At 47.9% G+C, this 27,692-nt stretch overlaps 2 protein-coding genes and 1 long non-coding RNA gene across 3 annotated transcripts in view; 2 read left to right on the top strand and 1 right to left on the bottom strand.

Annotated features, from left to right (window-relative positions):
• The window catches only part of LOC132438835 (uncharacterized), an 85,713-nt gene extending 73,577 nt beyond the window's left edge, over positions 1–12,136 (bottom strand). The window contains exons 1-2 of the long non-coding RNA XR_009522234.1: positions 12,102–12,136; positions 10,751–10,898 (exon numbers count right to left, since the gene is read on the bottom strand). This is a non-coding gene — a long non-coding RNA (uncharacterized lncRNA). The remainder of the gene's footprint in view (positions 1–10,750; positions 10,899–12,101) is intronic.
• Positions 1,158–2,553, top strand: ZG16 (zymogen granule protein 16). Its single transcript, XM_060032785.1, has 3 exons — positions 1,158–1,212; positions 1,395–1,527; positions 2,235–2,553. The coding sequence occupies exons 1-3, from the start codon at positions 1,158–1,160 to the stop codon at positions 2,551–2,553; spliced, it is 507 nt and encodes a 168-aa protein (XP_059888768.1).
• Positions 12,137–12,352: 216 nt separating the features above from the next.
• Positions 12,353–27,123, top strand: KIF22 (kinesin family member 22). The gene is made up of 14 exons (XM_060033109.1): positions 12,353–12,437; positions 19,050–19,245; positions 20,796–20,923; positions 21,014–21,168; positions 21,395–21,604; positions 21,685–21,915; positions 22,052–22,205; positions 22,332–22,467; positions 24,345–24,513; positions 25,030–25,198; positions 25,582–25,649; positions 26,435–26,647; positions 26,741–26,800; positions 26,891–27,123. The coding sequence occupies exons 1-14, from the start codon at positions 12,353–12,355 to the stop codon at positions 26,936–26,938; spliced, it is 2,022 nt and encodes a 673-aa protein (XP_059889092.1). The 3' UTR covers positions 26,939–27,123.
• Positions 27,124–27,692: the final 569 nt, after the last annotated feature.

The following is a 27,692-nucleotide window of genomic DNA, read 5'->3' as shown; positions in this document are numbered from 1 at the left end:
CTGAGATCTGGGCTTTGGTCCAGAGTTGACCCCACCCTGCCACCTGTAACCCTTGGGGCAGGATAAGATGTTCCAGACCCTGCCTGACAACTGACCCTAAGAGTTTGATCATGTTTGCTCAGGAGGTGAGGTTCACGCAATGAAGAGCAGAGGGAGGGCTTGGACGAGGTATAAAAGACCTGGAAGTTTCCAGGGGGTTACTTTGCACTTGAAAGTGCCAGGTGAGGGGTGACAGAGGTGTGGGCTGAGGGGTAATAGGGATGCCTGGATTTGAATTAGAGGGGATTCACGCTGAGCTGAAGAAGAGGCTTCCTGGATTGAATGGCTGGGGAGACCTGCGTGTCAGCTAACCGGGGCATCTGGTTGTGAGCTAGTCTTAGGTGTAAGGATATCTGGATCTCAGCTTAAGGACTGGAGACACCCAGGATACACCTACGGCCAGATTTGTGTTAGTGGAGAAGGAGGTATGACAAATAGACCAGGTGCCTGGGATCTGTCTTAAGCCGGTTCCGATTTCTTCTCCAACTCCTCAGTCTATCCCACCTGCACCAGAACTGCTTGGACAGTGCTGTTGGCTGTTTCTTCTATCACCACCTTCACTCTCCAAGTGACCCAGAGACACACCTCTGAAATGCTCCTTTCCTTCTGATTTGAGACTAGGATGAAACTAGGAATTTAAACTATGCCCCAGATGTCCCACAGACTGGGCCAATCTACCACAGGCCTACTTCAGTTAGGTTTTGCTCCGACTCCTGGTTTGATAAACTCAACCATCTCTAGGATTTGGAGATGTCCTCCACTTCTTCTTTAGAAAACTCCTTTCCTGCTTTGTGCCAGGAGGGAACAGGGCTTGACACAGCTTAATCCAGTTAGAAGGTCAGGATTGATCTTCTGGCTTGGGAGGGAAGAGAAGGATCGGCTGTAGCCAGACCGGAGAGAGGCAGAGGGATTGAGGACACATAAGATAGTATTTGTGACAAACAGGACTAGAGAGTGTGGACAGTTCTTTCTAAGACCAAGACTGGGTGGATGAGGTCTGAGTTGAAGGACCAAGAAACCCGAGCCTCAACTGGAGATCAGGGGTGCCTGGGTAAATGATATCTGGGGGGATAAGGGTAAACGTTCACTTTCTCCTTTCTTCCCACTCCAGCCCCAGGATGTTGACCGTTGCTCTTCTTGCCCTTCTTTGTGCATCAGCCTCTGCCAGTAAGCGTAAGTGAGAAACCAGGAGCCCAGCACTAGAGTCAGGGGAAGCAGCTTCCTGTACTGCTGGTGGCCAAGGCTGTCAGTGGCTGACTTGGGGTGGTGGGAACTGAGTTGTGGGGGGAATAAGGGTGGTGGGGAGAAACTGCGCTCTCAGGGGATTTCTCCCCCAACTCCACCTTTCCCTCCAGTTCAGGCCAGCTCCTCCTCTTTCAGTGGAGAGTATGGAGGCTACGGAGGAAAGCGATTCTCCCATTCTGCAAACCAGCTGGATGGCCCCATCACTGCCATTCGTGTCCGAGTTAACAGCTACTACATCATAGGGTAAGATTCTTTGCGTTTCGGTGGTTTGGGGACCTTCTAGGATCTTACTAAATTGTGTATTTCTCAGTCACTTTGGGTCACATCTGTTGCAATCAAGTCACAGGGATAACAGGATATGGAAAAATTATTAGAGGACTTGGATTTGAGACCTTGTGCTGTCGAAACCCCTAACACACCCACACTTGTGATCTTGGGTGAATCATATACCATCAACTCAGAGGGACCTGGAAGCTGTCTAGCTTTCCCCCCCCAAGGTTTAGGTCCCCGCTGGCGTCCTCCGTCTCTGCTTGATGGCTCTCCCAAACTGCATCCTTCTGATCCTGGATTTGTATCCTAGCACAGCACGGACAAGTCTCTTCCTTCATCGGAGCCTTTCAGATGTTTGAAAAATCCCTTTTCTTGTTTCAAGTAGGGGGTGGGGGCCTGGTGGGAGTGTAGACTTCAAATTCAAGCTCTGATATTCACTGTCTGGGTGATTCTGGGCAAGTTGTTTTCCCTCTGTGAGCCTGTTTGTCAGCAAAATGAGGAGCTGAAGTTCCATGTATGATCTCCAAGGGCTTACCCAACCCTCACATTCTGTGGGACTGGCAGGGGGTTTGTCATCCCTGTCACTAGTCTGAAGGTCTCAGCCTGTAGGCCAAGAGGTCCTGAATTCTGATCACCTTACTCAGTGTCTCCCTTTCTTCCCTCCTCACCCCTGCCCCTAGTCTCCAGGTGCGCTACGGCAAGGTGTGGAGCGATTACGTGGGTGGCAAGTTGGGAAAGCTGCACGAGATCTCCCTGGACCCTGGGGAATCAGTGGTCCAGGTGTCGGGAAAGTACAGGAACTACCTGAGAAAGCTGGTCTTTGTGACTGACAAGTCCCGCGTCTTGACTTTTGGGAAAAACAGAGGCAAGAATTTCAAAGCTGTCCCCTTGCACCCCAACACTGTGCTACGATTCATCAGTGGCCGATCTGGCCAATCCATTATCAATGCCATTGGCTTCCACTGGGATGTCTACCCCAGTAAACACGAGAACTGCTGAGTTGTCCTGCAACACTGCAGTGGGGGTATGGGAACCCCTCACCACTAACCACCATCCACCTGTCTCAGTGAAAAAGAAATAATAAAAGGGCATGGCTAAAGTGTGTGTATGGGTGCCTGCAGCTGGGGTCCACCTCTTGACTCTGGGTATGGATGTGTGACTCTCATTTCTGGCTATTCGTCAGACGTCAATCTGGGGAAGAGTGGGAGGATGAGGGAGAGAGGTGTAAGAATCCTGGGCTTTTCTTCATAATTTATTAAGAGGAGATAAGATTCTGGCCTGCACCAATTCTTTTTTTCAAGTGTTTACCCAAACTGGAGTTCTAAGGCTGAAGGTAAGATCTAGTTGTGGTTTATTGAGAAAACCCCAGATGTTCCACTCTCCAGCCCTTTTCTCCCCTTTGTCTTCCCCTTGAGATAGTGCCTCTCCACCAAAAGGCTGTCACCTCACTCTCCTGACCTTAACCCACTCACTGTACATGGGTGGCCTGAGCCATCATCCTTTGTTATTTCCCAGAACCCACCTGACTCCCAAAATTTAGCCTAAGTTCCTGCCAAGGGCTTTGCCTATTACCCCAGCCTAGTTCCTCCCCACCTTTACTCATAAGCCCTGGTGTCCTTGCTCAGCTCTCTCAGACCGCAGTTCTTTCCTCAGGAAGCCACCACCTCCTCAACAGCTTCTACTCTGCCAATATTACCCTCAAAACAAGGACATCCCAAGGTGGGGGGGTGGGGTGGTAGAGATTTCCATCATGGGTTTCCATGAAGAGAAGGGGCTGGTTAGAGTCCAGGGGAAGCATTAGGGTGACTGGATAGATTGAGCAAGGATACAAAGTTGCTTTGGAAATAATTCTTAGGACTCTAGCTCCCGGTCCTAAATTTTTGACAGTTTTTTGTTTGTTTTCTTTTGTGTGTGTGTGGTGGTGATTGGGGGTGGGGGAACTTACTCACTGCTCCCAATAAGTTTATACACATCCCAGAGAATCCCAGTCACATTTCTTCACAATTAGACGAAGATAACAGTTATGCACATGTAATTTTACAAAGAAATATTAACATTACACAAACTTATGCCTAGTCTGCTTTTATAAAAATTCCTTTATTTCTCTCAATTCCATGGAATGGAATACTGTGCCACTGTAATTATATTTTTATTGAGATATAACTCACATAATGTAAAATTCACCCTTTTAGAGTGTGCCATTCAGAGGTTTTTAGTATGTTCACAAGTTGGGCAACCATCACCGCTCTCTAATCCCAGAACACTTTTACCGCCTCAAAAGAAACCCCATCCCCATTAAGCAGTCACTCTCCATTCTCCTCTCCCCCAGGCCCTGGTAACCCTCATCTACTTTCTGTCTCTATGGATTTTCCTATTCTGGACATTTCATACAGATCAAATTATACAACAATGTGGCCTTTTATGTCTAGCTTCTTCCATTTAACATAATATTTTCAAGTTTTATCCATGTTATAGCATGTATCAGTACTTCAATCCTTTTTATGGCTGAATCTGACAGACTTTTGACAGATCAGATATCTGGTCAACTGTAGGAAAGCCTCTGTTTTCACACTATGCCCACTTAAGGCACTGGCACCTCAGAGGCAGCATGGCACAAGGGGGCTAAGGGAAGGGACTGCTGGCTCTTATCTAGTCTACACATTAGGTTTTGGCAGGAGATTATGATTGAAGAAAATATCCCCTTACTTAAAAACTTAAGCTTTAAAATTGCTGAATTAAGCTAATCACACATTTACCAAATATCCCCTGCTAGGATCTGGTTCTTTCCCTCTAGTCAAACTGTTTTATTGGTGCCATAACAAAGGTGTTTTTCATAGGATGCTAAAGGAGCCAAAAAGAAGACTAACTTTCTCTGGGAGGTCAGGGAAGACTCTGTGTGTGTGTGGGGGGGGGGGTGTAGGGGAACAGTACTGGGCCCAGCTTATGCAGAAATGTGAAGATATGAGAACTGCAAGTGGTTCAGTACAGGTAAAATGCAAATCACAATTGGGCCAAAGATGAAGCCTCATGGAAAGGCAGGAACCGCGAATATCATACTGAACTATTTAAACTTTATCTTATGAGTTACAGGGAGCCACTGAAAACTTTGCCCAGGGGATTGATAAGATTTAGAAGAATATATAATTTTCCTGGTATAAGTGGGGAAAATGGACTAAAGGTAAAGCAGGATGAGATACGAAAATAGTTAAAAGACTAGTTCTAGATCAGAAATGATGTCTATACAAAGGCAGTAATATGAGGAAAAGAGAAAAGGGAAGAATTTGAGAGATTTGAGGTGGAAGATAGGCTCAGAAGAACTTGATAACTGAATGCACGAGGGTGAGTGAAGGAGAATCTAGGAGAACTACCATGTTAGTAGCTTGGGAAATTGGGAAGACTGTTATTCTCTGAGATGGGGAATACAAAAGAAAAATTAATTAGCTTTTGGACCCATTGAGTTTCGAAATATAGTTGATTTACAATGCTGTGCCAATCTCTTCTGTACCGCAAAGTGACTCAGTTACACACATTCTTTTTTTTATATTCTTTTCCATATGGTTTATCACAGGATATTGAATATAATTCCCTGTGCTATACAGTAGGACCTTGTTGTTTATCCACCCTATATATAATAGTTTGCATCTGCTAACCCCATACTCCCAGTCCTTCTCTCCCCGCCCCCTCCCCCTTGGCAACCACAAGTCTGTTCTCTGTCTGTGAGTCTGTTTCTGTTTTGTAGATAGGTTCATTGGACCCACTGAGGTTTTGTTTTTTTCTTATACATTTATTTTTATTTTTGGATGCGTTGGGTCTTTGTTGCTGCGAGCGGGCTTTCTCTAGTTGCAGCGAGCGGGGGCTACTCTTCATTGCAGTGTGCAGGCTTCTCATTGCGGTGGCTTCTCTTGTTGCGGAGCACAGGCTCTCGGCGTGCGGGCTTCAGCAGTTGTGGCACGCGGGCTCAGTAGTTGTAGCACAGGGGCTCTAGAGAGCAGGCTCAGTAGTTGTGGCACACAGGCTTAGCTGCTCCGCAGCATGTAGGATCTTCCCAGACCAGGGCTTGAACCTGTGTCCCCTGCAATGGCAGGCGTATTCTTAACCACTGCACCACAAGGGAAGTTCCCCCATTGCGTTTTTTGGGTTTTGTTTGTTTGTTTTGCGGTACGCGGGCCCCTCACTGTTGTGGCCTCTCCTGTTGCAGAACACAGGCTCTGGACACGCAGGCTCAGCGGCCATGGCTCACGGGCCCAGCCGCTCCGCGGCATGTGGGATCTTCCCGGACTGGGGCACGAACCCGCATCCGCTGCATCGGCAGGCGGACTCTCAGCCACTGCGCCACCAGGGAAGCCCCCCCATTGAGTTTTTTTTTTTTTTTTTTTTGCTGTACGCGGGCCTCTCACTCTTGTGGCCTCTCCCGTTGCGGAGCACAGGCTCCAGACGCACAGGCTCAGTAGCCATGGCTCACACGCCCAGCCGCTCCGCGGCATGTGGGATCTTTCCGGACCGGGGCACGAACCCATGTCCCCTGCATCGGCAGGCGGACTCTCAACCACTGCGCCACCAGGGAAGCCTCCCTATTGAGTTTTGATGTATCTGTGGCACATTCTGGAATGGGGACATGTCTGGATCCAACATTGGGCAGAGGGATATTTGGGAATAAAGCTTTGATAAGAGTTTGATATAGGGCTTAGATTCAGGAGTCACCAGCACACAGATAATGAAGTTCAAGTGATGGGTGTGGAAGAAGTCACCCAGGGAAACTGTAGGCATATAAAATGATAAAAGGCTGAAGTCAGAGTGGACTGGGTAACACCAGAGTTTGACAGTTGGTCCGAAGAAGAAGAATCAGTTAAAGAAATAGAGAATGGAGTGGTCTCGGAGGTGAAGGGAAGGAGGAGTGATGCACTCAAAGGCAAGACAGAAATTTCAAGGAGTGGTTAATGCCTCTGAGAAGTCAAGAAAAGGACAGACTTCAGTTTCTTTAGCTTTGGCAATCAGAAGGTCACTTATAATATTGACAAAGAAAGTTTTGGCTGGAACCTGAAAGTTGGAGCCAGGCTGCAATTGGTTAAGGAATGAATGGGAAGTGAGGAAATACAGCGGCAAGAATTGAATATTTCAAGAAGTCTGGCTCTAGAAAGGCAGAAAATATGTAAGTAATATTTATGGGGAATGTAAGGAAGGAGGTTTTTTTTGTTTTTGTTTTTTCCTAGACAGGGGAGACATGAGCATGAGTTAGAGTAGAGGCTGAAGATTCAGGAAAGAGGAGATAATCGATGCAGCAAGGTCTCAGAAGAGATTGGCAAGGATGCTTTATGTAGGTGTTGGAGCAGGAAACTTTAAGAGAGAAGAAAATAGAGTGAAGGTATAGGTAAGTTTGTATGTGGAGTAGGTAAAGAGTGAAACTTGAGGGAGTTAACACCTAGCCTTTACTTGTTCAGTTAAATAAGTAAAGTTACTTGCTGTGTCAGTCAGGTTCTACAAGAGAAAGAACCATGAAGAGTTATACGTACATATATACATAAAGAGATTTACTGCAAATAATTGGTTTATGCAGCTGTGGAGGCTGGCTAGGCAAGTCTGAAATCTGTAGGGCAGGGCAGCAATCTGGAAACTTCCAGGCAGGAGGAGATGGTGCAGAGTCTGCAGGTGGAATTTCTTCTTCCTCAGGGAAACCTCACTTTGGGTCTCTTTTCTTCCCTTCAGAATACGTTATTAGGTTATCAAAACCTACACTTTTAGTAACTTCATTTTATTTTTCAAAAAAGTTTTACCGCTTTATTAAAATATAATTGACAAATAAAAATTGTAACATATTTAGTGTACAAAGTGATGATTTGATATACATGGTGAGTCCCCAAGCTCCCACTGCAGAGCGCAACAGGGAGAGCCATGTCAAGGGAACACAGGGCCAGGCCTCTTGAGCAGCCCCAAGAATAGAGAGGCCTCAACCTGCACAAGCTGATGCAGTCATCCAGGAGACAGCTGAGGTCAAATCCCTAAACAACCATCCCGACAGAACCAATTCTCTAGTAACAGAAGACTCCCTTTTAGGCTACAGCTCATGGATTTCAAGAAAGTTTTTGGTCCAAAAAATTCAAGTCTAGCCAATGAAAGTGTGCAATTCTTGGTGTTATCATGAATGTGGACCTGTATGTGCTGGGGAAAGACAGCAAATACAGACCAATTTTTTTTTCCTAAATTTTTGTTTATTTATTTTTGGCCGTGTTGGGTCTTGGTTGCTGTGCATGGGTTTTCTCTAGTTGTGGCGAGGGGGGGGCTACTCTTTGTTGCGGCGCGCAGGCTTCTCATTGCGGTGGCTTCTCTTGTTGCGGAGCATGGGCTCTAGGCACGGGGCCTTCAGTAGTTGTGGCTTGCGGGCTCTAGAGAGCAGGGTCAGTAGTTGTGGCACACGGGCTTAGTTGCTCCGCGGCATGTGGGATCATCCCGGACCAGGGCTCGAACCCGTGTCCCCTGCATTGGCAGGCGGATTCTTAAACACTGCGCCACCAGGGAAGCCCAGACCAATTATTAACATAGGCTATATGAGAGAACATTAAGGATGACTTCAGGTAGGAAGACTATATTAATATGTTTACATGTTAACATGTCATACATGTTTATCTATTTCAGGGAAAACAGTAGGGAGAGATGAAAAATGGAAGAGACAACTAACATTTATTGAGCATCCATTTTAAGTTTGGTACTCTTCAAAATTACCTCATTTAATTGTGACTACAATTCTATTGGAAAGTAGTAGCATTGTTCCCATTTTTCAGATGAAGTCACCAAGACAGAAGGCAGTTGATATGTTTGTAGGTGATGAGAGTCACAAGGGGGGATGTCAGAGGTCACTGTGTCCCCTCCCCACAAACTTACACCCTTGCCTATTCCCCATTAGTATTTAATAACTGAGCAAACCCAAGCAAAAAGAAACTTTTTTTTTCCAATTCTCTGCTTCAGTTTGCCATCAAAATGAAATTCACCCAGAAACACTATGAATCTTAGTACAGCAAATGAAAATGAGATCTGTTATCCTTAGTACAAAATTAGAGCTAAGAAAAATTACATTACTTCACTTGGTCATATTACAAGTATTTATTAGGTGCCTGTGATGTACCAGGAACTCTGCTAAATGTTGTTATTATACTTGTTCAAAGTCACAAACATAGTATGTAGCAAAATCAGGATTAAACAGGTTTTTCTGATGTTAAAACCCGGGCATTTTTCACATGTCCTTGATTTTCAAATATCTTAGAAACAAAATCTTACAAGGAATGCCAACATGAGGATCACACAGTTGGGAAATCATGTCATGCTTCCACACACGAGTTTTGACAAATGCATATGCCTGTGTAACCCAAACTACTATCAAGATATAGGACATTACCATCACCCCAGAAAATTCCCTCTGGGCCCTTCCCAGCCACTTCCTGCCCCCAACTCTCAAGAGGCAATCACTTTTCTGACTTTGTCACCACAGACTAGTTCAGCTTGTTCTGCATTCAATCTGTTATTACATATCATGTAGCCTTTGCACTCATGAGAATAAGAGTGAAAAAGCAAACATCTTAGTATTGTTATGAAAATAGTTTTAACTTTATAGAGACCAGGGACCCCCATTTTGAGAATACCTGCTCTAGAGATTACAATATTTTGTTTTGTTTTAAACGCTAATATTCTTTTTTGTCTTCTCAAGGCAACCTCTGCAGAGCAAGCCTCATCATTCCAGTGAGCACAGCAAACTTGCCTATGCACAGCAGCCACCAAAGGTGACCTCAGTGCCTTTAGGACAGGGCCTGTGTACAGCTCGGCCGGACCCCCGGGAGCTCCTCTGGGTAGTGTCCACCCCACCCACTGTGGCTCTTATGTAATTAATTGTACATGAAATGAAGGAAAGGTTGTCCACGTGGGGGAGACTGGCATGGTTTCTTGGACACCCATGGTGCTCTATTATCTGAGGACTCCTTCTCCACCTCGCCCCCCAAGTCTGGTTCTCTCTTTTCCAGCCCGCATTCTCTTCCTCATCACTGTTGCTATGCCTGCTGTCCCAGATGACCCTCATTTAATCTTTCCAGGCTTGAAGGACAGAATTATCTGCTTCATCCACTAGTCTCTTTCCAATTTTTATGGCGTAAGCTCTTGTATTCAACTTGCCTCTGCTCTCCTTTGCTACTTAAGGATCTAGTTTGGAAGTTTTTTAAAAAAATTACTGTTTCTTTCTCTTGGAATATCAGGTGTTTAACAACCCTAATTTCCACCAGGCAGATGCAGATCTTGATACCCTCTCCTTATAATTCTTTGTTTATTGTCTGTCACCATCACCCAGTCCCACACCCATCTCCCCGGCGAAAAAAATTAACTCCAGGAAAATAAGAACCACATTTGTCTTCTTGTTCACCATGGTATCCCCACCACCTAAGACAGTGGCTAGCACACTACAACTGAACACTGTGAATGGAATTACCTTATTCTGTTTGAATATCAGTTGTTTAACAATCCTAATTTCCACCAGGCAGATGCAGATCCCTAGGAAGCAGATCCAACCATTATTCCCTTTCAAGAGCTGAAGAAATGGAGGCACAAAGAGGCTAAATAGCTCTACTCCAGGCGGCCTGGCAACAAAGCCCCGTACATAAGCTATTCTTTCAACCTCAGAAGCCCTGACTCCCTGACCTATGCTCTTTCCACTATTTCTGGCAGGTAACTTACCAAATATCTGGGAACTGGCAACAAATGTGAAAACATGAAGAGCCCCTGTGTAAAGCGGAGGGAAGACCAAACTGCTAGTCATCTAATGGTTCTCGAAGTGTGGTCTTGGAAATTCTGGAGATCCCTGAGACACTTTCAGAGGTCTCCAAGGTCAAAATTATTTTCATAATAAAACTGAGATGCCATTTGACTTTTTCCCTTGCATTCTTCCTTGGGTATACTGCCGAGTTTTCAAGAGGTTATATGATGTGTGATATTACAACAGACTGACTACAGAAGCAGACATGAGAATCCTGGTGTTTTGTCTTGAATCAGACATTAGATTTGTAAAAATGTAGAAAATGTCACTCTTGTTACTATTTTTTTGCTTTGGAAAATAGTCATTTTTAAAATTAAAATGTTTTCTATGTTCTATGTAATGGGTTTGTTATTGTAATTTTTGGCAATTTTTTTAATGGAGATATAATTCACATAACATAAAACTTACCATTTGGGGCTTCCCTGGTGGCGCAGTGGTTGAGAGTCCGCCTGCCGATGCAGGGGACACCGGTTCATGCCCCGGACTGGGAAGATCCCACATGCCGCGGAGCGGCTGGGCCCGTGAGCCATGGCCGCTGAGCCTGCGCATCCAGAGCCTGTGCTCCGCAGCGGGAGAGGCCACAACAGTGAGAGGCCCGCGTACCGCAAAAAAAAAAAACAAAAAAAAAACTTACCATTTGTAAGTGTTCATTTTAGTGGTTTTTAGTACATTCACTATGTTGTGCAACTGTCTAATTCCAGAACACTTCCATCACCCCCAAAAGAAATTCCATACCTATTAGCAACAGTCCCAGTTCATCAACCTCTTACCATCCCTTGGCAATCATTAATCAACTTTCTGTCTCTACATATTTGTTTCTGTAATTTTTAAGTGCATTAATACATGTTTTAAACTTGTATTCATTTCTAACACAGTAAATATGGATAAATAAAGTCCATATAAACATAAGATCTTTGGGGCCTCAGTTTTTAAGAATTCAAAGGGATTCCAAGGGCCCAAAATTTGAGAACCACTGGTCTAATATTTGGTTTTTGATAGGCTGGACATAATGTCTAAATCAGGGCCCTACCAGGAGCTCAAAGATGGGATGATCATCCCTGGTTAGCTTCCAGAAGGTATAGGGAACTACTTAACAGACGACTAAACCCACAGGACATGGGACCAAGGGTGAAGTTGACTAAGTAACACACCGAGCCATGCTTTAACCCTCACTCCAACGTGTTGAGTGCTGAGTTACAAAGTAAAGAACATCCGAACTGGTCTCCTCGGCTCAGACATGCGACATAAGGGGACACAAATGTCACCTGGCCTCTGCACCCCAGAGTGGCTGTGGGCTCAGCAAGAGGTGAGTGCAGCGTGATTGTCCACAATCCAGCCAGCCTGGGCCTGACCTAAATTAGTGACCAGACGTTAAAGCACCGTTGACTTGTCCTGAGGGCAAGTCCCCAAACCCACAAAACAATTCCCGCCTCACAAGCGCGAGAAACAACTTCTGAAGCAAGAAATTGTAAAACCGAAGACCACTACTAGTCGTTTGGAATATTCGCATTTCCGCGAACATCTTCCTTATTCCTATAATGTGTCTAATTATGCCACTAGAATAGCAAAAATTGTATTCAGTTCAGAGAAATTTTGGGATAAATCGATGAAGTGCCTTCGACCACCCTCTGCTTGATTCGTACCAAAATTCGTAATTATTTGAGGGGGTAAAAAAATGAAGCGAAAACTCTACACTTAACGCAAATCTATGCCTCGAAACCCAGAAGGTAAAAGAAACCCAGTGCCGCGCGGCGCTCACCAGCTCCCCCGACGGCCACTGTCGCCAACGCGTCGGGCTCCGGAGTTTGCGCGGGAGCGCCAGTCGGACGTCAACGGCCGCGTAGCCGAAGTGCGCGCATGCATTCTACTCCGGGGGAAACTTTTTCTTGCAAGACCCGGAGGCGAGCCCTAGAGGGCGGAATAGGGGCGAGGCACAAGCTGAGACTTCCGGCGGCAAGTAGCCGTGATTGGTGGAGCCTGGGAAAGAGGGCGGGGCAGCGGGAAATTCGAATGGAGAGGCGGGCCCAAGGAAGGAGTAGGATGGACGCGGGGGTCCCGGCGCGGAGGCGACGCGAGATGGCGACGGCGACCTCGGGTACGCGAGCCCGGGCAGGGTGGGTGCCGCGGTCTGGAGACTTGTGGGGCGATAGGTCGGAGTCCGGTCCCGGCTCCGCGAGTTGTCCGGGAGACCCAGGAATAGCGCGGGGGCGGGGGGCGGGGGGGGGAGCTGGGAGTATGGCAGTCGTAGGCTGCTTCCTCCTCACTGTTTCTTGCTCTCGACGCAGATCAGTAGACCCGGGTTGAGACCTGGTTCCGGCGCACTTTTGAGCCCAGCGCACTTTTCCCTTGTGAGCTTGAGTTTTCTTCGTAAAATGGGGACAATGACCCATCTCAGATTACAAGAGAAAGCGAGCGAAGAGTAGCTAATACTCTAACCATAGGGACAAAAGGGAGCTGGATGCGCGTCTGGGGGAAGGGTTCATGTATGACGTGTTGTTTGGGTGCAGGGAGATCCCTGAGAGAGGTAAGAGTTTCAGACGGGCTGCAGCTGGGTGAGCTGACAGCATAGGATGTGCTGGGATCACAGAAAAGGGAAATAAGGGACTGTTTGTCTCCTTACGCTCTAGCCTTGGCAGTCAGCGCTATTTTAGGGTTGGAAAGGCTGTTAGGACATTCAGAATCTTGTTCTGCTCTCTTCCTGTAGACTGAATTCTGATCAGTGATTATAATGGGCACCATAGTAATTTATTTGAGACCTTAGTGTTTGTCAGCCTCTGTGAAGAAACAGCTATCTAGTAGGATGTCAAACACATGCTGAGCCCTTGCTAGGTGCCAGGCACAGTTGTAAGTACTTTATGGTGATGAATCATTTAATCTCCACACAATGCTATGAGGTGGTTTACTGTTATTGTTCCTGTTTTACAGATGAAGAAACTGAGGCATAGATGGGTTAAAAAGCTTGCCCAAGTTAACATAGCTAGTAAATATTGGGGTCTGAATTCACACCCAAGCAGTCTGATTCCAGAGCCTCTGCCCTTAACCATTATGCCCAAGCACATGATATTCCTGCTGTCTGAGTACAACACCCCCTCACCCTTCTAAGACCCACTGTGTCTGGTACACAGTAGATATCATAAAAATGCTTGAATGAACATTGTCCCTTCCCTAGAGGAGCTTATAGTCTGTTTCAGTAGATAGTCATATAAATCTATAACATGAAAAGCAACGAGAGATATGTATAACCTGCTATAGGGAGTGCAGAAGCTGAAGTAAACCCTTGGGTATTCTGGGAAGACTTCATTAAGGAAGTGATATTTGAAGTGGGTTTCAAAGGTTGGATAGGAGTTTGCCAGGCTTTGGTGGGATGAAAAGACCACCAAATGATTGATTTCTTTTTTATGATGTAAAGAGAGGCCAAAGATGCTCTCTTTGGCTCAATTTCCTCATCAGTAAAAGAAGAGTTAAGTTGAATGAAGCTTGGAAATTGTGGGAGAGGGGAAAATTAGGAGAAATAATTAGAAGTGCTAGCTTTGCCCAACCTTGAAGTTGCTTTTATGATGAAAGGGCTAGACCATTGGCAGATGTGTGCATGTGACTCTCCATCTGTCCTCCCCTAGACTGTGAGCTTTGAGGCAAGAATGGCAGTGGCCACTTTTATGAAGAAAACAGGAAACGAACAAGCCAATGTTTTATGTTAGTCAGTCAGATCTTAATTTGTTCAGCAAATATTCCCTGAGAGCCTAGTCTGTGCCTGGCATTGGGAATATAAAGGTGAGCAGAGTTCACAGTTACTTGGAGAAGACAGACAAATATGCAGTTACAGTGGAGTGTGACGACTGCTTGGATGGAGAGCCCATGGAGAGCCATGGGCTCACCTAACAGAGCCTTAATTGGGCAGTAATTTTACAAGGGAAGGTTTTTTTTAGAGGAAGTAAGGTGTAAGGATTTACCTCAATTGCTTGGGAGGCGGCAGGAGGTGGTAAGGAAGATATTCCAGGGAGAGAGAATAGCATATGCAAAGGCCCAAAGGTGTGAGAGAACTTGGTGTGTTGTAGGGATTGAAGGAAATTCATTATGACTGAGAGCTTACAATACAAGGAAGGAAGTGGAGGGAGAATGATTGGAAGAGAATGAGACTGGAGGCAAGGAGACCAGCTGGGAGGCTGTTGAGATGAAGACAACTTTGGCAAAGATTGTGCAGTGGGGATGGAGAGAAGTACACTCATTTAAAAAGGTAGATTTGACAGATGTTAATGAAGAACTGGTGTGGGAAATGAGAGAGAAGGTGGAGTTAAGAAAGACTCTCCCATCTTTGGGATTGGTTCCATTTATTTACATTAGAGTGCATAGAAGGAAGATGGGGTTGCAGAGAGATGGGGAAGGATTCAGTTTAAGATGGGTGAAGTTTGCAATACCTGAGAACCATGTAAGAAGAGGTGTCAGGGCAACAGCTGGGAATGCAGATCCGAAGTTCAGGAGAGCCTGTGGTGTGGAGGTGTCAATTAGGAGTCATCAGCTTTGAGGCAGTAACTGAAGCCAAGAGAGCAGGTGACCTTGCCCATGATTAGTCAGTCAGTAGTGGTTCTCAACTAGGGGCAGTTTTGTTCCCCGTGGGGACATTTGTGATGTCTGGAGACATTTTTGGTTGTTACACTGGTGGGACAGGGGGGTATGTGCTACACTTCCTACAGTGCACAGGGGGTCCCACCCCCAAAGAATTGTCCAGCCCCCAATATCATTAGTGCAGAAATTGAGCAACCCTGATCTGGAGAGAGGATAGAAGGAGTTTAGGAAAAACATTTAAGACTGGCAGAAACTGAGAAGGAGTGAATAGAGAGCTGGTGGGTGGCAGGGAAACTAAGGGAAAAGTAGTTTCCCAAAGGAAAGCAGATCAAGGGTGTTGAATACTGCTGCGAAGTCAAACAGGATGGGGACCTAGCTTGCCTATTGTATTTAGCAGTAAGGAGGTCATTGGTGACCCTGCTGAGGGCAGAAGTGAGTTGCTGCCTTGAGGGGAGTGAGTAGCAAGAGAAAGTGCAATAATAACAATAACAATAGCTTACGTTGCTGAGTACTTACTGCCAGCACTGTGCTAAACATTGTATGTACGTTATTTCTCTGACTCCTCACAGTCTTATGAGGGTAGATACTGTCATTTTTATAACAAGTAACTAAGGCTTCAGCTTCCCTGGTGGTTCAGTGGTTAAGAATCCGCCTGCCAATGCAGGGGTCACGGGTTGGAGCCCTGGTCCCGGAAGATCCCACATGCCGCAGAGCAACTAAGCTCCCTGAGCCACAACTACTGAGCCCACGTGCCACAACTACTGAAGCCCACGCGCCTAGAGGCTGTGCTCCGCAACAAGAGAAGCCACCGCAATGAGGAGCCCACGCACTGCAAGGAAGAGTAGCTCCAGCTCGCCACAACTAGAGAAAGCCCGCGCACAGCAACGAAGACCCAACACGACCAAAAATAAATAATTAATTTTTTAAAAAAGGTAACTATCCAAAAACAAACAAACAAACAAAAACTAACGCTTGAAGAGGTTAAGAAGCCTTCCCAAGGTCATACAGCTGGTAGATGGAACTTGTCTCCGACTCTAAGGCCCATGGGGATACAAAGATGAAGGGGCTGAGAAGACCCGAGGAATCACATAATGAACTTTGGAGTTAGACCTTCATCTGAAACTGTCACTAGCTAGCTGTTGACTATGGGCAACCTAGCTAACCTCTCTATACTGACGTTTCCTCATTTGGAAAATGGATGAATATATAATAAAACACTTACTGAGCTTTTATCAAGTACCAGTGCTGTGCTAAGCACTTTTACATGAATTACCTTATTATTGCCTTAACAGCCCAACGAGTAGTTATTTTTATTTATTCCCACTTTTACAGGTGTGGAAATTGAGGCACAGGAATGGAAAATCATTTCCCCAGGTTATTTAGTTAGTTGTAAGTGGCAGAGCTGGGATTAGAACCCAGGCCATCTTACCTTGAATTTTTTCCAACCTTGAATTATTACCAACCTGCTTACTATGTACTAGTTACTCTGTTGACATTTTACTTCTTTCAATCCTTGTTAAGCTCTTCCAAGGCCCTCCCCACCCCATTTTATAGACAAGGAAACTGGGGCATATGGATGTTAAATCACTTGCCCAGGGTCACAAGCTAATAAGTGTTAGAGCTGGAATTTAAATTCAGCTCTGTCTAGCCAGAGTCTCTACTCTTTCTTCAACACCAGACTTCCCCTTCCCTTTGTATTGATCACTGAACTTCCTTAAGTGCTTCTGTATCTGCCATCTTCCTCTGTTCTCACCAAAAAAACCCTGGGAAAGATAGGAAAGGAGAGGCTCCTGCACACATTTTTGACAAGTCAGTGAACCTCTTTGCATCTTAGCTTTCTTATCTGCACAGGTGCATCTGCAGGTTTACTTCTGACTTTTAGGATTGCCATGAGGGTCAAGTGAAAACTAGATGCCAAGTGCTTTGTAAACCTTACAGTGAGAAATGGTGTTACTAGCTTCATTTGTCAGATGAAGGAACAGAGGCCCAGTTTTTGTTTTTTTTTAATATTTATTTATTTGGCTGCGTTGGGTCTTAATTGTGGCATGTGGGATCTTCCTTGCGGCACGCAGAATCTTTTGTTGCGGCATGCGGGGTCTAGAGTGCACGGGCTCAGTAGTTGCAGCACACAGGCTCAGTAGTTGCGGCACGCGGGCTCAGTAGTTGTGACGTGCGGGCTTAGTTGCCCTGCAGCATGTGGGATCTTAGTTCCCCAACCAGGGATCGAACCTGCGTCTGCTGCATTGGAAGGCGGATTCTTAACCACTGGACCACCAAGGAAGTCCGAGGCCCAGTTTTTGGAATGGACTGTCTGCTATGTGTATAACTTACTTATGCATAAGGTTCTTCCCAGGGTTAGTCCACCTTTTTGTCCTGCTGTTTCTGTGTGGCCAGCCTCTTGCCTTATATGAGGCCTGTGGTTCCCAACAACCAGCTGCTACCACCAGCAAAAAAGGAGAGAGTCAGAGCTACCAAGAACTTTCCCATGTACCCAGTTGGTATATCACAGGGAGGCAATACGACATCCTCATTAGAAGCAGATTTTTAGAGATGAGATCTAGGTTTGAATTCTGCTGTTAGCTGTGAGTTACAGCATGGTATCCTCCAATATAAAATAGAGAAATACCCTCCTCATAAGATTTTTTTCAGCCCATTCAATCCTCACAGAAATAGACTTTTTTTTTTAGTTTTATCTTAACTGTGTTTTCTGATGATAAAAATAATTCATAATCCCCCCCCCCCAGCCCCCTGCCAAATGACTTAGATTTAATTATGGGAAGCAAACTAAACAGAAATCTTACCATAGATGATTGCATGTTAGCGCCTTTGCAAACTGAGCTGGGACAGAAAGGGACTGGGGTCTGCTTCTTAACCTCATCCCTTCCAAAGATGTCCACAGTGTCATTATTATTATTATTATTTAATGCAAACATTACAGCATTACAGAACTGGGTAACATAGAAAATAAACCCACATAATCCCCCATTGAGAGAAAACCATCATTAACAGGTTGGCGGTGGGCATATGTATGTATGTATGTATTTATATGTATAATAAACCAGGTAAGAAACAAAGGCACAGAAAGGTCAGGCAGTTCATTGACTGATTTTAGATAGGGGCATATGTCAACTCTTTTAATCCTAGAACAACCCCATGAGGTCCTGGTCTGCTACACCTTGACTGATCAAAGTGTGTCCCACCAGCAGTAGCAGCGTCACCTGGGAGTTGCTAGAAATGCAGAACCTTAGGCACCTCCCCAGGGACTGAAGCCAAATTCATATTTTAACTAGATCTTCCAGGTTATTTGCCTATACATTACAGTCTACACCCCACTGGACCTACTTACTAAGTAGGATAGGAACTGAGGCCAAGCTTGGGGACACCCACAGCATGGCCAGGGTGGAAAGAGCTTCCCCCAAAATGAGCTGTGGCCCCCAGCCCTCCCAGTGGTATCCGCAGGACCCCAGCCTCCAGGCCTCCTTCCCTGCCTCTGTTGTCAAGGTTACGGGGGTCTCTAGTCTACTAAGATGCTGGGGTTTTGTTCTGCTTATTCCTCTGAAGAGCAAAAAGACACAATGTAGATTATGGTACAAGATAAAGTAATAGCCGCATGGCTCCAGGCATAAAACATTGAGGTGCTTGGAAGAGCTGCTGTGCCTCTACGAGTGTCTTCACTGGTAAAATGGGACTAACAGAAGCTACCTCTCAGTGACACCATGGAGATTAAAGTGTGCCTAGCATGTAGTCAGTGCTTCATAAATGTTAACGTTTGCTAAGTACGCAATCTGGTTTACAGTCCCAGCCTATAGATAATCTCTCTCCTTCAAACCCCACCGCACCCTGCCCCAGTGCACTCTGCCTGAGACCATGTATTTGATTCATCTTTTTCTTCCATCCTGCCCTTCTGTGCTCGCCGTCACCAAGAGAACACAGTTCTCCTGCCTCACCAGTTCTCCAAGGGGGCCGTGCTTTCACACCTCCAGGCTTTTGCACGTGCCTTTCTTTCTGCCTGGAATGCTTGGCAGTGACCCTACTCATCCTTCAGGGGTCAGCTAAGTTAACTACCTCCTCCTCCAAGACCCCTACCCTTACTTCTCAGCAAAGCTACCACCATACTTCACACCTAAAAATTGTCTTCTTCCAGGAGCCGGTCGCTGTCGGCTAAGCAAGGTGGGAGCTGGCCGGCGCCCACCTCCAGCTCGAGTAAGGGTAGCTGTGCGACTGCGGCCATTTGTGGATGGAGCAGCTGGAGAAAGTGATACCCCCTGTGTACGGGGCCTGGACAGCTGTTCTCTAGAGATTGCCAACTGGAGGAACCACCAGGAGACTCTCAAATACCAGTAGGGTTCAGGCCACTCTCCCTTCTATCCTCTCTCTCGTAGGCCTGCTCACACTATCACTTGCCCAGACAGTTTCTCAGACCTTCCTCCTCAGGATCCTTGCTCCTTCCTTAGCACAGCTTTGTTCGCCACACCTTCGTTTGTTCATTCAGAAAATGTTCATAGGTGCCTACTGTGATAGGTTCTCTGTAGGATACTGTGGGGAAGACTGGGGGCTGAATCAGACACAAGTTACTGTTCATGGTCTTACAGGGGAAATAGGCACAAAGTGGGGAAGGAGCAGCAAAGGTAAGCAGGGGAGCCCCACCTCGGGTCTTGGGGAGGTGTGGGAAGGGTTGGGGGAGCACAGACCAGCTAGCCAACCCAGGCTACAGCTGGGTGGTGCTGGAGACAACCACTTACGTTTGGGGACAGAACTCACAAGGGCAGCTACTTTAAAATTCCTTTGGAGATTTAAAGTTCAGCCTCCTTGGCCTGTTATTCTAGGCCAGAGGGTGGCAAACTACAGTCTGCAGGTCAAATCTGCCGAGAATCTTTTTTTTTTTTTTTTTTTTTTTTTTTTGCTGTACGCGGGCCTCTCACTGTTGTGGCCTCTCCCGTTGCGGAGCACAGGCTCCGGACGCACAGGCTCAGCGACCATGGCTCACGGGCCCAGCCGCTCCACGGCATGTGGGATCCTCCCAGACCGGGGCGTGAACCCATGTCCCCTGCATCGGCAGGCGGACTGTCAACCACTGCGCCACCAGGGAAGCCCTGCTGAGAATCTTTTTGTAAATAAAGCTTTATTGGAACACAACCACACTCGTTTATTTACATATTATCTGTGGCTGTTTTCTGCCCGAAGGCAGCGGCAGAGTTGAGTAGTTGTGAAAGGAACCATGTGGTCCACAGAGCCCCAAATATTTACTATCTGGCTTTTTATGGAAGAAGTTTGCCAACCCTGTTCTCGGCCCTTGACAATTTGGTTTCAGTTTCTTTCCAGCCTTATTCCCCCTAATATATGCTGCACTCCACGTATACTAATCCCTGCTGTGGCCTTAGCCACAGCTTCTCTGCTGGAGTGCAGTGAATGGACTACAGGTGTGTTGAGTCTCATCTAGTCATAAGCAGCATACTCTCTTTACTCCATTACTGTGTACAAATACTACTTTCTGTATATCCTGTGATATACCCTGCCCTTTCATACCATGTCTTGTTTGTGTGCTATTTTTGATAGAGTATCTTTCTCTTCTCTGGCAAAATCCTCCTTCCCCAGGCAGAGTGCTACTCCTCCTTGTGCGTTCCCACCTTCGTTTCCTGAATTGCAGCAAAGTATGGGTATCTATCTATGCCACCAGGCTGCAGAACTCCCAAGAGCAGGGACATCAAATTCATCTCTGTGTTTCTACGCCAATACAGAGACTGGGATGGAACGGTGTTCAGTGGGTGCTTTCTTAGGTCTTTGTGCAAGAAAAAGGATAGAGACTCTTAAATCTGAGACCAGTTTTATCCTCTTGGTCTGGGCGAGAATGGAACCCTCCACTAATCCCCTCCTTTCTTCCTGCCTGCAGGTTTGATGCTTTCTATGGGGAGAGGAGCTCTCAGCAGGACATCTATGCAGGATCAGTGCAGCCCATCCTAAGGCACCTGTTGGAAGGGCAGAATGCCAGTGTGCTTGCCTATGGGCCCACAGGAGCAGGTGAGGAAGCCAGATACAGAACAGCTATGGGTCAGAAAGGACTCGGGAGTGGGGAAGAAATTCTCACAGCTCTTTCCACTCCTTTTCCAGGGAAGACGCACACAATGCTGGGCAGCCCAGAGCAACCTGGGGTGATTCCCCGGGCTCTCATGGACCTCCTACAGCTCACAAGGGAGGAGAGCGCTGAGGGCCGACCATGGGCCCTCTCTGTCACTATGTCCTATTTAGAGATCTACCAGGAAAAGGTGAGGCCCCTTTCTTATCGGGGAGGGAAGAGACAAAGGGTCAAAATCAGACCCAGTTCTGGAACATGAAGCTCTGCTCTAGCAAGAAGGCGTAAGACCTGGAAAGACAGAGATTGGGGTAGTGGATGGCACAACTCTGAGAATCAGCAGAGAAAAGGAGCCCGATAGCCAGGAAGTAAGCAGCCTGTAACTGGAGGATTGGCCCTACCTCCCACTGCTCAAACAGGTATTAGACCTCTTGGAACCTTCATCAGGAGACCTGGTGATCCGAGAAGACTGCCGAGGAAACATCCTGATTCCGGGCCTCACGCAGAAGCCCATCACTAGCTTTGCTGATTTTGAGCGGCATTTCCTGCCAGCCAGTCGAAATCGGACAGTAGGAGCCACCAGGCTCAACCAGCGCTCCTCCCGCAGTCACGCTGTGCTCCTGGTTAAGGTGAGGCCCACTGACAGGGGTGAGGACCAGGGAAGCCCCTGGAGCCTGAGCTAAACTGGAGCCCTTGCTCTTACCCCCAGGTGGATCAGCGGGAACGTTTGGCCCCATTTCGCCAGCGGGAGGGAAAACTCTACCTGATTGACTTGGCTGGCTCAGAGGACAACCGGCGCACAGGCAACAAGGGCCTGCGGCTGAAGGAGAGTGGAGCCATCAACACCTCCCTCTTTGTACTGGGCAAGGTGGTCGATGCGCTGAACCAGGGCCTCCCTCGGGTGCCCTACCGGGACAGCAAGCTTACTCGCCTGTTGCAGGTCAGGCCTCCCATCTCGGGTAAAAGGAGCTGGAGAAGGGGGTTCTCAGGCCTCCTGGGGTGTTGGGGAACAGCAGTCAGATAAGGGGAAGGTGGGGCTTCTGACCCACCCACCCTGCCCCATCCCCGTCCCTTAGGACTCTCTGGGTGGCTCGGCCCACAGCATCCTGATCGCCAACATTGCCCCTGAGAGACGCTTCTACCTAGACACAGTCTCTGCACTCAACTTTGCAGCCAGGTCCAAGGAGGTGATCAATCGGCCTTTTACCAATGAGAGCTTACAGCTTCATGGTGAGGACTGGGGTTGGTAGGAGTGGAAAGGCCCATTCTGGACAGCTGGGGAGTTTGCTGAGTCCACCAAGCATCAGCATAGAAGTTGACACCCCCTTTTTCCCCTACCCTGCCATCTTCCCCTAGTCTTGGCACCTATTAAACTGTCTAAGAAAGAACTGCTAGGCCCATCAGAAGCAAAGAGAGCCCGAGGCCCTGAGGAAGAGGAGACTGGGAGTCCTGAACCCCCAGCAGCTCCATCTTCTACCTCCCAGAAACTCAGGTGAGCAGAGAGGGAGGGGTCTTGGGCATATTCCCTTTCCTGTTGTGTCTGGGTCGGGTGCAGAGTAGCATTGGGTTTAGCCTGTCGGATCCTTGGGCTGTAATCTTGTTCTTCCACTGGATTCACCCAAAATCCTCTACTGAATTCACTGAAGTGCTAAGATCAACCTCCAGCCTTGACGCTGCAGCTGGGGGCCATAAGGAGGCTCCCCCTTGAGCTCCTAGCCCCGCCTTTCTGTTTTCCAACCCCTTTAGGCAGTCAGCAAAATCTCACATTTTGGCACCGATGTTTCAAGGATGAGTACTTTTGCTTCTGGTTCAAGGAGTAATGAGGACCCGGTCTTTCAGGTCCCAAGGGTAAGAGCAAAGCAAAGGAGATAAGAGATGAAGAGAGATGTCTCATTGAGACTCAGTCTGTATGTTAGAGTCCAACCTTTCTGTCACTTTCCATGGAGTCAGTTGCTGTCCTAACTTTGCCCTGCTTCTACCCTCAATCCAAACAAAGCCTCTCTAACCCAGGGAGGTGTGTGGCCTCCCTCCCTGGTTCTGATAGCCCCACCTCATGGCCCAGTATGCACTAATATTCAGGTCACCCCTGTTTAGTGGTCTTGCTTTCCGTGTCTGGCCACCTAGCCCTTCAAGGAACCAGCTGCAGTTTGAACTTTGTCCTTTTTCTATCCCTAACCCAAATAAAGCTTCTCTAAACTCTATAAGTCCTAAGACTAGAGGCGGCCAAGGATTAGTGTACAGTCTGCCCCAGGGGACTATTGTAGTGAAGGATGGCATACATAAAAAGGTGCCTGGTGCTTGTGTTCACTTGGAACCCCATCTCCAATCCTGTCCTTCTTAAGCCATTTGTCACCAGTCCCCTCTCCTATGTGTACAGACTGAGAGAAACACACACACCCATACATCTGTATTATGTGTGAAACAGGCATGGTCTCTGTCAGATAGGCATCTTGGGTAATCTCAGAGAATGGGGCACATCAGACCTAGACAGACCCTGCCTTCAGGGAGCTCAAGTTTCAGTAGAGGAAGCAAGATGGGAACATCAGTATACGATGCAAGGTCGATAGTACAGAGCACAATAAGGAAGGAGGATCCTCTTGTTCTGTGAGAGCCGGGAAGGAAGAAATGACTTCTGTGTTCACCCATATTTTCTGATCCTGCTCTTCTAGGCACTTATACACAAAGAACAGGACAGTCTCTGTCCTCCAGGAGCTAGTTCACAGTGTAGGAAAGAAGATATACAATCAAGCTGGCATCGTGGGAAAGGGGGCATCAAACTGACTTTGAATGATAATTGAGATCAGGTGTGAGGGGAAAAATTCCAGACAGAAGGAACAAATGTTAGACATTACCATGTTCAGATTAAGTCAGGACTCTGTTTGAATGGGCCTTTCCTACTGCTCACAGGAGAAAGGCTTGGCATTTGAGGTCTTCAGTAGTTTTCAGAGCCCTGCTGAAGATGACCTCCTCTGAATCTTTCACCGACTACCCCTCCAAATGGACAGGCACCTGGCCCTTGCTATCACCTTATCACGGTCTCTTACTTTGTTAGACAGTGAGTGCCTTCAGGGCAGGGTGGTGTCCTAGACCCCATGAATACCTGCCACTCAAGTGTTCATTAAATGCTTCTTCTCATCTGATCTGGCATCCCTGAGAAGTTACTTGGGCAGGTAGAGATCAATCCCCCTTCGCCTGAAGAAGGCACAGCACCCAGAGAGTCTCGATGACTTGTTCAGGGTTGCCTAGCAAGTTAACACCAGGGTTCTGGAACCATAGAAACACCAAGTTAAGGCAGGATGAGGGGAATCTGCGGCTGGAGAGGGTGATGAGAGAAGAGGTAAGTGGGGAGTAACCTCTTTGTCTGCTCAGCCCCCTACAGAAGCTAAATAGCATGGACCCAGCTATGGTGGAGCGCCTTCTAAGCTTGGACCGTCTGCTGGGCTCCCAGGGGAGCCAGGGGACCCCTCTGCTGAGCACCCCGAGGCGAGAGCGGATGGTGCTTATGAAGACAGTGGAGGCGAAGGATCTGGAAATTGAGGTAAGTGTTGGGGGGTTGAGGCTGGGATTCCTACTGGCCTTGAGAAGCAGCCTGAGGATCTTCAGATAGGGAAGGACACTGAAAGGCTGGACCAGCATCCAGTTTTCACCCAACACTGGAATCCCTCAGTTCTCCAGCTTCTGCTTGAATGTCCTTAACATGGCTGAACTTTGAAAAATAATTGAGGTCAGATGTGAGGAGGTGAGAGAAAAAAAAATTCCAGGTAAAAGTACAAATGCAAGACACTGCCATTTCCTAAAACTCAGTGCATATTAAGTGAGGACTCTCTGCTTGAACTTCCCTTCAGTATTTCATAAGGAAGCTTGTTCCACCTCTGGACAGCCCTGATCATTAGAAAGCCCTTCATTACATTGGGCTCCAGCTGTCTCCTGGTAATTTCTCCTGTTGGTCCTCGCCCTGCCCTTTTAAGGCCTCAGAGCCCTGCACACTCACTGTCCTAATCTACTGCCCTAAAGTTGGTTCTGGGTCATATCTCTCCCTGATCCTTTCTAACAGAGGCTTAAGATGAAGCAAAAAGAACTGGAAGCCAAGGTGCTGGCCCAGGAGGCTGCAGACCCAAAGGAGAAAGAGAACTACTCTCCCACAATGCTCCGACCCCTTGCCCGCCGCACAGTCACAGTGGCTAAGCCCCTCAAAAAGGCTGTGGTGATGCCCCTACAACTGAGTAAGTTTGGCTCTGGCGGCCAGGAGGGCCCAGATAACAGAGATCTTAGAAGGAAGGAGGTGTTTGGAGCAGCTGTCCTCATGTCACTCATGTCCTCCCACCATGGGAAGGGGGAGGAGGATGTGAAATAAGAGCTGGGTGCACTGCTCCCGGGCATTTAGTACCATGGGGTAGACTGACCAGTGCATGACTGATTATCATGCAAGACCAACTGAGATTAGTTTCAAATACAGGTATAAGAAAGGCCGTGTGGAAACAGAACAAAAGAAGATTAACTCAGGCTGGAGGGGAACTGGGGAATCAGTGATGGAAGAACCAAGTGGCTACTGGGGGGCTGAAAAGTGGCCTCTGCTGTGATTCCAGCTCACAATTCTTGCTTTCAGTTCAGGAGCAGGCAGCATACCCAAATGCCGAGATCCATATCTTGAAGAAGAAAGGCCGGAAGAGAAAGGTGAGACTAGCGGAAGGCTTAAGCTATACCTAGAACCCAGGAGAAGTAAGGGGTAGAGAGCTCTAGTGGGAAGAGTACTGGCCAAAGAGTTACATGGCCTGTCAGAACACTTATCAGCTATTTACAACTCCTCCAAGTTGCTTACCCTCTGAATGCAGTGATGTCTCACAGGGCATTTAGGATGACATGCAGTAATATGAATGTACTTAGTGGGCTGGGTGTCCATCACCTGTTACTTTCCTTTCTTCGTGATGGCTCTTACTCTCAGTAGCTACTTACTAGGTACAGTGTGCAGCCTGGGTCCTGTCCTCTACAAACTTCAGAGCCCATTTAGGCAAACAGCCTAAACAGTCAAGAAATGAAACAACACTGAAAGACCTACCTAAAAACTGAGATGACATCGGGAGTGTGTCACTTGTTGAGTACCTTCTATGTGCTTTCCTAGGGGTGAAAGAGCTTATTCTTTCCTTTTAGAAGTGAGGAACCAGATTTAAGAGCTTACTATGTGTTTTACATTCATTAACTCATTTGATCTTCACAGCAACACTATTCTACTCTTTCACAAGTCGGATAAAATGAGAATCAACCCAGAGAGTGACCAGAGGGAAGGGTTTTGGGACAGACACTGTACAGGAGGGAAAAGAAAGAGAGGCTGGGGAGGGCCGGGAGGTAGGTGCTGTTAGGTTCCTATCCTTGGCAGAGGAGTCCAGAGTGGTGAACAGCACCCGGCAGTAAACCACTGCTGTTACTGCTGTTTCTGTCACTCACCTCCTCCTGCCTCATAGCTGGAGTCCCTGGATGCCTCAGAGCCGGAGGAGAAGGGTGAGGACTGCTGGGAGCTACAGATCAGCCCGGAGCTACTGGCCCATGGGCGCCAAAAAATATTAGATCTGCTGAATGAAGGGTCAGCCCGGGATCTGCGCAGCCTGCAGCGCATTGGGCAAAAGAAGGCTCAGCTCATCGTGGGCTGGAGAGAGCTCCACGGGCCCTTCAGCCAGGTAATGGCCCAGGGAGGACAGCCCCGGAATGGAGTTGGGTGGGGGGAGCCTGGCATTCCCTAGACCCCTTCCCCATCGCTGCTGTCCTGCCAGGTGGAGGACCTGGAACGCGTCGAGGGCATATCCGGGAAACAGATGGAGTCGTTCCTGAAGGTGAGCTCACGAGACTCGGGCCCCCTCCTCCCTCTAGCCTGTGCCCTGCCCGGCCCTAACGCCGGTCTCCCTTTCCCTCCTGTGTTGCAGGCGAACATCCTGGGTCTTGCCGCGGGCCAGCGCTGTGGGCCCTCCTGACTGCCGGCTGTCCTCCTCCCTCTGCCTTTTTTTTTTTCTTTTTAAATCCTAGTGTAATTGCTTGTCCTGTAAATACAGTTTTCACTCCGTTGCTTCAGCCTGATTCTTGGGACTGCGAGGGCGGGGCCGGGGTATAATTGCTTTTGGGATGGGCCACAAGCTTTACGGGTTAACTTCTTTGGGCGCCATCTTTGGGAAAACACGAAGCAGCGCAGGATTGTAAATAAACCGCTGGAGTGGGAGGGGGAAGGGACGGTGGCCGAGAGGACACAAAAAGGTACCGCGAGAGTCCGAGGACGACAACCGTTAGGCGGGCGCGCGCTTAGAGTTTAGCCCCGCCCCATCCGTACCCCCGGCGCGCGCTCCCCTACTCTCCCGCTCGGCAACGACAGCGAGCTTGTGCGCGTGCGCGCGAAATAACGGCCGCTGGTGGAGGGAGGCGGGGGGTGGAATCTTTGAGGGGGGAAAGAGAAGCCGCCCCGTCTCCCGCGCGCCCACCACCTGCGCCATCGTCAGCCAATCAGCGGCCGCCTCAGGGGTCTCGCGCTTAGGGCGACTCCAGCTGCTGGGTGGCTCCCCCGTCCCTCCTCCCTCCAGAGTCCCTCTCGTACCTCCCCCCTCCCGCTGGCCTCGCGCGCGCTCGCGCTCGCGCCCGCTCCAGCCTCTTGTGTGTCCTCGCGCCCCCCGCCCTCCCTCCCTCCCCGCGCGCAGTGTGCTCCGCTCCCCCCCACCCTCCTCCTCCTCCTCCTCCTCC

This window comes from Delphinus delphis, chromosome 15 (genome assembly GCF_949987515.2).
Source record: "Delphinus delphis chromosome 15, mDelDel1.2, whole genome shotgun sequence".
NCBI classification, from domain to species: Eukaryota; Metazoa; Chordata; class Mammalia; order Artiodactyla; family Delphinidae; genus Delphinus; species Delphinus delphis.
This window is presented reverse-complemented; position numbering and strand designations above follow the sequence as displayed.